Consider the following 11,302-nt stretch of genomic DNA (forward strand, 5'->3'; position numbering starts at 1 on the left):
GTCTTTTGAAGGGGTAATTTAAGTTATATTTAGCTTTTTAAAATTTCAGTTAAATTGATTGTATATACACAGACACAAAAGTATGAACATAAGGAAAGAAAACTTCGTGTTAACTCTGTCAGGAAAGTACTGAGAGTCAACAAAGTCGTGAGTAAGGAGAAAGAAAAGAATGATTTGCACATTGTCTGGCAGTTCAAACCCTGTACTCTCTGATTTCAAACTTCTGTCATGGCACAGATTAGGAAGACAGTTGGGTTTATTCTCATCTGCTAACATAAAGTTTTAGCATAATCCATAAATCCAATCTAAGCTCATTTTAATAAAGTGCTTTTGGTAGCAATCTGAGCTCTTGTTTTTACTGCTTTGTTGTCAGAAGCATCTGGATTTTCTTTCCAACTGGACCTACTGTTCACAGGCACATGGGAAGCCTTTAAAAATCCACCTATTAAAATACATCCAGGTTATTTATGACAGAAGTCTGACTCAACGTTATAAGTATTATTACATGATGGTATCTATAGGTAGTAACAAAAATGTTAAAGTATTAATAGTCAGTGCCTTAAAGCTCAGTTATCAGCTCTTCTCCAGCACTTCTAGGACCTTCCCTAATCTTTCATAGTTATTTTTCCATAAGCGTCCGCAATCCTGCTATTACACCTGTAATAACTGTTATGGACAGCTTGTTTCACAAAATGGGTTAATTAAGCAAAAAGACCAAATTCAGCTGACAGCTTGACCTTATTAAAATGCTATTAACAGCTGGCAAGAATAAAATCAAACACAAATTTGCTCCTTTAGTGTAACTAGGACATCAGATAACGTAGAATATATTAAGCCAGTACACAAGATGGGCTTCACTCAGGTTCAGCTATGGTGGAATGAATGGCAGAGAATGAAAAATAGAGCCTGAATGAGTCAAACTTTCTCCTCAGGGACTAAAGAGCACCTTATAACGTTAAGTATTACCTTAAGAAAGTACAGCTTTGTGCCCAGACAAAAAGACACAACAGAGCACTGTCAGGGTACGTTTGGCTCAACTTGCAACTGGAGCCTTCTGATTTTAAGTAAGCAAGATTTTATCCTGCCTCGCATGAAGATCGGATATTTTGCTGGAGCAGGAACACTACTGTGCAGCTGAACTATGCAAAGAGCTAATTCTACGGTGCTCTTATTGCATCGTCTTCATTCGAACCTTCTCGTCCACTGCAGTCTGCCACTGGACTTGTATTCAGGGTCCATAGCTATTCTTCCCTTCGTCACTCTGTATGCCCGTATCGAAGTGTCCTGTTCTGGTGCATAGCAGTACACACCTCCTCCTGGCTCCAAGGAAAGAGCATTACAGAATCGCATTCCTTCCAGAATGCATGAACACACACTTGCAGCTGCGGCCCGTGGAATTAATCCAGATTTACATCAGCAGAACCACTGACTGAATTTGTCTCATTGTTTTTAAATTTCTCTGAGTACTTTCGTCTTGCATCACCTGGCATATCAAGTTACACCTGCTGCAGCTTCATGTTGCTACTACTACTACTATCCTAATGATGGAAGGTATTTTATAAAGTTCGGTAGCTGTGCTGGCTGACTGTGCAGTTTTTTCCCCCTCTACACAGTAGATCATAGAATAGAATCATAGAATCATTTAGGTTGGAAAAGACCCTTAAGATCATTGAGTCCAACCATAAACCCAACACTACCAAGTCCACAATAAGATAAAATTGGTGTTCTCCTAGCAAGATAAAAATTATAGCCAATGGTGTCAGTTTTGTACAGACTGTGGTAAGTGTTTTCTTTGCATACTGTCAAAATAATAGTAAAGGACAGAGGTTAATGTTGTATTTCTACAGTTATTTAAAACAAATGATCCAGAAGCCTTGTCAGCTGGTTCTTAGGAGAGCAGCTATAAGGCAGAGGATCAGATGGTGGACTTTGCTGCAACATTTGGATTTTCATTGAAAAGAGGACAGGTTTCAAGAGGAATTTGATCTGAATTCAGAAATTCAAAAAGGGCACATTCAAAATCTAAGTAATAATAGGCACAGGCAGTCCAGTGGAATAAATCAACTACTTGCTGCAAAAGCTTTCACTGATTTTAAGAAATTTAGGCACAGCACAGAAAGGGAAAATTCAGACCTTGACATGACCACTAATTATATCATAATTTTTTTGTCACAGAAGGAACGTGAAAATTCCCTGTATTTAGAGACTTGACAGTATTTTCCTAAATTCACACTTACACAAGGCATGCAGTAAACAACAGTTACCCATAAACTAGCATTATAATGTATTTTACGGCCAGTGATAGCCTAGAGTATCATTTTCAACAAAAGTTCATGACATACTTTATGGAACGAACTACTTGTTATAATGTGCTTTCTTCATTGCTCCATAAGTGATTATTTTAATATGCTTGTCTGCTCAGAGACCTTTTCTCTGATAACACATCTCTAATGAAGCTTTTTTGCTTAAACTGCAAAGTGCAAAGATGCACAGCACATTTCTTCCATTATATTCTCTCTCTTCAGGATGACTGACTTTTGTGCCGATTCCCTTCTCATACCTGGCCGTGCCAGCCGTATCAGAGAGATGTAAACGTCATGGCAGTCCCGTTCCTGAGGGATGACCAGCTGGATGACCTGGAAGTTCTTGCAGCGGATCAGCAATGGGCAACCAGTGGCAGTGGTGGCCTGCTTCTCAATAGAGGAAATTTGGCTGTGAAGAACCTGCGAGGGAATTGAGAACGGTTATGGCAAAGATACAAATCTTTAGGAAGAAAAATAATTATTTATAACGATGTGCCAGGGCAGGCACAGTAGCTTCCACTATTGTTTCTCAAAATCCTCACACTCCTTCTCTTGTAGTTTTGTTCCTATCTCCAGCTTCAGGCCTGATACATCACCTACAGACAAAGAAGCACTTCTGGAGTGTTTCAGCTGCTCAAACATTAGCCTGGTCACGCTACCCAAAGCTTTTTGTTTGTTTGCTTCAGTGTAAGCTAACAGTTGTCAGAAAAGGAGCTCTTTTAATCTGTCTGCACAGTGAAAAGATGAACCAGCAACAGTTAGATAAGGCTAAAATGCTGGGCCTCCTCATTGCCAGAATGGTAGGCCTGATGATACAATTTTAAATACTGCATCAGATGAAACATTACAATAAGAATCAGGAGGGGAATAGTTGGGACCAAAAGAGGAAAGAGTTAATAATTAGCACAAACCTGGACAGCAGATTCATCATTAAGCTACATAAAAGACTCTCAAATGGTATGACACGGGGGCTATATCTGTACCTATATATATACATGCAACATATGTTATTGGTCCATCAAAACGGATAAGTCGAAATACTACATTATCAAAAAAACCCCAACCAACCAAACAAAAAACCCCCAAAACAACAAACCAGCACAAGGAGTTAGGGAGAGAGGCAAGAGCTGACTGAGTCAAGGTAGTAATTCACATTTGAAGTATTTCTCCTCAGTTCTTCCTGGACGATAGGAGCAACGCTGCCGTTTACGGCAGCTGTCCCTCAGTCAATCACATCTGGTATTTGTACGGTGAAGGTCCTTCTACTCCTCTTACTGTCTTGCAATATCCAGAATCCATTGAAAATTTTAAAAAATGACCAGGCTGGAATTTCACATGCTCTGAAGTTATGAAAGCATCCATACGAACTAATTTACTATGTTTAAACTGTTTGGCAAGTTATTTTCAAATTACCATCAATAAAGTGCCATGCACTTACAGGTAACTGAAAAAACAGAAATTCATACCCAGGTTTCTTTACGAGTTTCAGAAACATTCTCCACAAATATGACATGGGTAGCTGTTAAATACAAGGTTCCCAGTGCAGCTTTTCTTGAAGATAAACGATCAAGTAACCGAACATTTTCCACCTACACAAAGAAATGGCAGAAAAAAAGGAGAAATAATTGGGCTATGACATAGCCTGCCATAGAGAGATCTCAACATCCACGTTTTGTCCATTACAAACAAAGTAAGTTCTTTTCAGTACCATATGAAATGACTATCAGAAGCATATAACTATATGAGAAAATATGGTTATATTATGTGATCTATTTCCAGATATACCTTAATTTCACTTTTGCCCCTCTTGTGGTACCTCGGTATCCAAAAATCTGTTAGCCAAGACTTCCAGAGACAATTTCTCACTTGAGCTCTTTCCTGTTATCTCACCTTACCAAAACCCTGTGATAGCAAGGCAGGGCCTGGCCTTCAGCTAAGCTCTAGCTCCATGTTGTCCACTCAAGCCATTCCAGAATTATCAGTGATACATAGGAAGATAAATTTAAAAATATAATAACAAGCAGGAGGTGTTACTGGTAGAGTGTCTTTCTTCAGCGGGCCTCACTCAGGCTCCCAGGCAAGTCTTTGTTGATAGTTCAAAAAAATGTTTCAGCGTTTGTCCCTACGCTCCTATTAAGGCTGACAGCAGTGGTCACACCAGAAATTTTTGCCTTCAGTCACTTTTCAATGGCGGACTTAACACCCGCTGCCCGGCCTCACTGGACACAAAATGGGCATTCTCTCTTTGCTACACTCCTGACAATAGGCAAGTCCATAACACGTTATTAACTCTCAGATAACCAGCTTCTGGCTTGTATACCATTAATATTTCGTATATGGCATGTGTCATAGGTGTTTATCTGATGTTACATGCCATTTCTGACTGAGAAATGAACAATAAAAAAATCCACAAGGTGGATATTAAGTGGGATAAAACCTCCCGAAAACAGTTAACAATTTGCTACCGTGGGTTTGATGGGTTTCCTACTACAACAATTTTAAAACTAAAATTAGTTGTTTTTCCTAAAAAACATAGGTAGTTCAAACAAGTTAAACCAAGGCACGCTGATGGCCAATATCATATTGTTTGTAGTAAATTATCAAAATGGTCTCTTCTGGTTTTATAATGTTGGAATTGTACCAGAACACATGCTTTTCATGCAAGCGGCAGCACAGATCTATGCAGCCTGCCCACTGCTGCAAAAAATCTTCAACACGCTGGCTAATCTTCTCTACATCCTCTCTTCAACTCTTCACTCAAGACTTACAATTTCTTTTATACACCTAGTTATTTTCAGGACTTGAGGCTGATAACTGTTGAAAAGATACGCCCCCATTAAAATCAAAAGGGACTAGTCTTGTGTTTGAAGTACAGAAGTTGACTTAAATATTGTTCCAAGAAAAGGGAAGAGAGGAAAGAAAAAAGAACAAAGTTAAAGAGGACCTTATCACGTTTGCATTGAAATAAATGTAATTTTGCACCAATTTCCTGAAAACCAGAACTGGGTGCAACAAATACAAAGAAAAAAGAATAAGAAGATCAGCGAAATCAATTTGAATTTTACTAATGTAGAGATTCCAGATGAGATTGACAGAAACTTCCTAAAATGCTCTCAGAGATGGGATGTAGCCATGTATTCTCAAAATTTTGCAGAAATTCCACTGAAATCCACTGAATTCCACTGAAATGACACCAGAAACAGAATGATGGCAGCACCTAAGAATTACATGCTTACAATGTGTATTCCAAATACATTGCACTATTTTAAAAATAGGAATAAAGAAGTCCTTAAAACCAAAGCAAGCCAGTTTGGTAGCAAACTGCTTAAAATCAAACAATTAGTAAAACCAACTCTTCTCCCTCAAGGCCAGTTATAATCTGCTTTAAACAAAAATAAAACAGCTAGAAAGCATGGATAAAGTCTTTTCTGAGGACCGTCTACTTCAGAGGTCAGGTATTGGGGTAAGGAGGAATGGAAGAAACATGGCATTAACCCAGTAAGCAATCAGTATTAAGCAAAAGAAAAGATATAAAGAGCAGGGATGATACAAAATGAAGATGTAGGCAGTCTCAACTCTAAAAAGAATCCACAAATAACAAAAAAAAAAAAAGAGGTGTGTCTGAATAAGGTGTGTCTGGACATAAAAGGTACCTACACTGCAGTCCAGCCAACGAGGACTCTGCTGTACAGGTTCTGATGGTGCACAAGCTGCATCACCCCCAGATACCATCCTACAAACTGAAGTAGTTTAGGCCACGAAACACAAGCAAAGTAGACATCCACTTGCTTGCTTTGAAACTGCCACCAATGGCCGGTGCACCATGCATTCGGTGAAGAATTCTGTCAACAGGGAATGTCATCCCTCATTTACTTTCTCCGTGCCACACATGCTGTTACAGATCCTTCCCTCCATCCTCTTGTTCCCAGGCTGAAGAGCCCAACTTTATGTAGTTGTGATCTTTATGGAGGCTATTCCAGACAAGCTCTTCCACACTTCTGTTTATCCTACAAGAGGTCTCTTTCTTGAGAAAAGGCCAAAAGTGCAAATGGAATTCAAGATTTGGGTGTATGACAGGTCTGTGTAGTGGAACGGTGATGTTTGCTGTTTTGTTCTCTATTCAATTTTTAAAATTTTTCAAACATTACTTGCTTTTTTGTCCTCTGCTGAATACAGTGGGGTTTGGGGTTTTTTGGGTTTTTTTTGGTTTTTTTTTCCAGAAATAGCAATTGTAACTCCAAGTCATGTCTGCATACATAAGTTAAGACCTCCCCATGTGTGTTATTTTACATTTATCAATGATTAATTTTGTCCATCAGTATCACGAGACATTGCTGCAAACCCCTACAGAAATCTTGAATTCCTCCTACCCTGAATAATTAAGTACTATCAGTGAACTTTGTCACCTCTGGCATCTCCTCCCCTCCCTGTATCTTTCAAAACATTTGGAAGCTGAACATCTGTCGTGGTTTAGCCCCAGCTGGCAGCTAAGCACCACGCAGCCGCTCGCTCACTCCCCCTCGGTGGGATGGGGGAGAGAATCGGAAGAGCAAAAGTAAGAAAACTTGAGGGTTGAGATAAAAACAGTTTAATAGGGAAAGCAAAAGCCGCGCACGCAAGCAAAGCAAAGCAAGGAATTCATTCACTACTTCCCAGGGTCAGGCAGGTGTTCAGCCATCTCCAGGAAGCAGGGCTCCATCACGCGTAACGGTTACTTGGGAAGACAAACGCCATCACTCCAATGTCCCCCCCTTCCTTCTTCTTCCCCAGCTTATATATACTGAGCATGACGTCATGTGGTATGGAATAGCCCTTTGGTCAGTTTGGATCAACTATCCTGGCTGTCCCCTCCCAGCTTCTTCTGCACCTGGCAGAGCACGGGAAGCTGAAAAGTCCTTGACTGATACAGCAGCAACTAAAACATCTCTGTGTTATCAACACTGTCTTCAGCACAAATCCAAAACATAGCCCCATACCAGCCGCTACGAAGAAAATTAACTCTGTCTCAGCTGAAACCAGGACAACATCATAGGCTCTTACAGATTCATTGGATCTCTAGTGATGAATTCCCTCCATTGCAAAAATGGACAATATATTCTTACTATTTGCTTCTTATTTTTTAACTAGTTATTACTGAGAGGCCCATATCTCTTATTCTATGATACTTCAGTTTCTTCAAGAGCCTTTGATGGAGGACATGCTCAAATGAGTTTTGGAAGACCAACCAGCTTCTATCAAATGGATGTCCCTTGTCCATATGTTCAGTTACTTTTTCAAAGAAACTTTAGAGATTCTGGGTTCCTCTATGAAAGCTATGCTGATTCTTCCCCTTCTTATCATACTTATCCATAAATCTAATGATTCAGAAGGGGGCTAGGGAGTATTGCAGCTCCTAGTAATTTTCTCAGATTAGGTGTCATATTTATTACCTCTGTTTTTTTCAGACTGGGAAACTTTTAAGCATTACACCATTGTTACTGGCTTGACAGTTTTGTAGTCTAGTTCTTTTAACTTGCATGGATACCATCTGGTCCTGGTAATTTTTTACTGTTCATTGGTGCCAGTTTCTTCTGAAATCTCTTCTAATAATGCTTTTATTGCTGACAAATCTTCTGATATGTTCTTGACAGAGCAATATGCCAGAATGGGTATGCTCCTAAATACCTTCCTTACTTTGATAATTTACGAGTCCTGTAAATTTTCTGTCAGGATTTTACCTACTTAAAGACAGCTTGGAAATGGTTTTACTACTAGTTTTTTGCCAAGTTGTTCTTCAAAATCTCTTTTGGCCTGCCTTATTTTGTTTATATATTTAACTTGTTTATGCTTTGTTTTCCTCATTTAGGCACAACTTCAACTTGAAGAAAGCCCTTTGACTTCTAATAAAAGAAGTCCTTTTAATAAGAGACATCCTCTTACTCCTTCACCCTGCTGTTCAGCTATGCAAACCTTTTTTTGGTGTTCTAAAGCCTTTTTCTGGAAGTTAGCTTACAGTGAGCTCCCATATTTAAACAATCTTCATGACTCCTATAAACATTTTAATTTTTGGCTCTCTTTCTTTTTAAACAGTTTTCACATTTTTATGTATTAAGTTCCTCTTTGAAGTTAAACATTGCCATGGGAGATTTTTTCCCTTTTTTTTTTGCTGTTTCAAGAATACTGCATCTAAATACATTAGTTGCTGTCACACAGAGGCTTTAGGTGTTATTTACAATTACTTAGAATTACTTTCTTTTTTTCAAGATAAACAAATAGCCTCTGTATAGGCAATCATTTACAAAACCTAAAATTTTACTCAGAATCACCCCCCCAGCCCACTTATGCAATCTCAATTTGGTAAATGATGTCTCCCATTGTTATTGCATGTCCCGCCTTCACGCCTGTTTGATCTTGTCTAGATCAAGATGTCAAGAGATCTTTGATCTTGTCACAGGCAATGCCACCATTTAGGTAGGACAGTCGGTACTGCAGTCCTAATACTGTACTGCGGTCCTGTGGTGCTACAGTTCTACTTTTCCTATTTAGTCTTGTAATTTCAATATGCAGGGACTCCTTGCTTTTGTGACATAGTTAATCTATGAGATCTGACTCTAAGTTTTCTTCAAGACAAAAAAATCTGCTCTTTGACACGCATGACTTTACCTGTCTTTCCCATGTAATTTGTCACTGATATTAGCCTGTCACGTTGATTATTCTTCTTCCACCAAGTTTTTAACGTGCCTATTACATCAACATTCTCATTTATAACCAGTGACTCTAGTTTTGACTTTTTTTTCCCCAGACTTTTAATATTTGTACAGAAACACAGATATATTTGGTCCAATTGTCTGTGTCTTTGCTCTGGTTAAGCAGAGCTCTTGGCAATTTCTATTTATTTGAAAATATTGAATTTTTCATACTGACAGAATTTTTTGTGACACAGCATTTTCTGCATTCTAACAAGAGCTTCTCAGGTTTTCAGAACTTTACTGTGGATACGTACCACTCAGAATGAGCTCTCCTACCAGGCTCAACAAGGAAAAAGTACTGTTTGTGAGACGATGCGGTGGACAGAATTTTTAGCTAGCCCTTATTTCTGCTGACCTCAAAGAGTACAGTAAGAGTCAGTTAAAATTAGTGAGAACCTCAAAATTTGGCTTAATAAAAATTAGCATGATTCATTGATTAGCCTTGCCTAGTTCTCACGTGATATATGTCAATCTGTGATTGTAGTACGAGAAAAATAAAGCAGGTTTACTAATAGCTTGCATCATGAACCACATTATCATATCTAACATCATTTCCAAAGGGAAAGGGAACTGCTTAAGTCTAAATGCTACCTGGATTCCAATCCACAGTTCTGATTTATAGTGAGTAAGTGGCATGAAGTGCCTTCAGGGGCAGTAAGGGTCTCTAAGCTCTCAGCAGCTTGTTCTAAAAACTCTCTGCATAACCCCCTGCATGGATTGATATGGTTTTCATCTGAGCTCCATCTGTGTTTCTTCTGCCTAGTTTCCAGTTACTCAAACTTTCTGAAAAAGCAGTATATTTCACCCATGGACAGAGGAAAAAAAAAGTAAAATAGAGCTAGCCTCAATCTTAGATTTCATTCTGCTGATCAAAGGATTCAAAGAAGCAGCCTTCTTTCTTCTTCTCCACCCTCCCAATCAGGAAAAGAAAGCCAAGTCAAACAGTGTCTTTAAATGGTCTAGAGGCAATGGGAATATGTTCATTTCCACAAGGGAGGAACACACGTTGCAATAGTGCTTTGGAAGAAGCTGAGTTTTTCTGTCTAAAAAGCAACAGCATGCTGAGAAATCAGCATTAATAGTAAAAATAATTAAATTCAATATCAGAAAAAGACACTGTAGTAATTTGTCTCCTACTTTTTCTCCAAAAAGTGCTCCATTTTTTCATCAAAACTACTGCAGACTTTATTATAGAGAACCTAAGAATTCATGTATGTACAGACACACGTCAGGAAAAAGCATATACACCACCCACGTGTGCTTTGCCTAAAATGAACAGCTGGTGGGAGAGACCAGATCAGAAAATACCAGGTAAAGAATAAAAAAGAGCAAAACCAGCCTGTAAAGCTGAGAGCTGGAAGAGCTCAAGGAGCAAAAAAGAAAGCATTAGCCAAGCCAGTCTGGAAAGTGGCATCTAAGTAGAAACTTCAATAATTTATTTGAAGCTGTTGCCCCTGTCATTTATTTTTGCCTGATGACTGTGGTTGTCTAGGCTTAAAGAAAAGACTGCCAAGAGATTTATTTCAATGATTACAACCCCTTACATGGGGATAAATAAAGTTGGCCAGAAACTCTATTTTCAATGCAACACAGATTATACAAAAAAGGAGGCAAAAATAGAAGTTAAAGGGAACGCAGATTAAGAACAGATGGAAGGCACTTTTTACTCAGAGAATAAACATGACAAATGACTTACGAACAAGGTTGCCAAGAGGTCATTCAAGAAAAAGATGTCATATTAGGGAAAAGCATGGGTCAAAGCTTTATTCAGCCACAAGTCCCACCAGTTTCAATGGGACTCCCACCTAAGGAAGAATGGCAAAGATATGACCCTGAAAGTGTTCAGAAAAGTTGCCGTGCCAAAACGTTACTCCTAAAAATACCCGTGTACCCTACTTTGTTTTCATTTTATAGATTACTTCTTGAATAAGTTCTGACTGCATGGCCTATTTCTAAATGCTTCTTGAATATGCTACCTTCATTCTCACTTCTTTAAGATATACCGGTATCTCCAAACACATGGCAGTATCATAAAAAAATGCAGAAATTACTGCTACTTTTTCATGCTGTTTCTAACTGCACATGGGAAAGCTCCTTCAGATGCAGGATCAGTTTTGACTGTGAACTCAGACTTGAGTAGGGAAAGGAGAGAGAAGCAAAGCTGTACAGCAAATTGGTCAGACTGGAAAAAACTATGCCTCGGAGTGAAACCTCAGTCCCATGCCTCTCCACATCGCTTTGCTTCTTGACACAACACTCATGTACAGCAGG

At 38.9% G+C, this 11,302-nt stretch overlaps 1 protein-coding gene across 1 annotated transcript in view; it reads right to left on the reverse strand.

Annotated features, from left to right (window-relative positions):
• MTMR7 (myotubularin related protein 7) overlaps positions 1 to 10,783 on the reverse strand; it is a 36,804-nt gene extending 26,021 nt beyond the window's left edge. Inside the window, 4 exon segments of the mRNA XM_075500151.1 lie at positions 2,561 to 2,723; positions 3,770 to 3,892; positions 10,728 to 10,762; positions 10,765 to 10,783. Coding sequence (XP_075356266.1) covers positions 2,561 to 2,723; positions 3,770 to 3,892; positions 10,728 to 10,762; positions 10,765 to 10,783 — 340 coding nt within the window.
• Between the last annotated feature and the right edge of the window lie 519 nt (positions 10,784 to 11,302).

This window comes from Mycteria americana, chromosome 4 (assembly GCF_035582795.1).
Source record: "Mycteria americana isolate JAX WOST 10 ecotype Jacksonville Zoo and Gardens chromosome 4, USCA_MyAme_1.0, whole genome shotgun sequence".
Lineage (NCBI taxonomy): Eukaryota > Metazoa > Chordata > Aves > Ciconiiformes > Ciconiidae > Mycteria > Mycteria americana.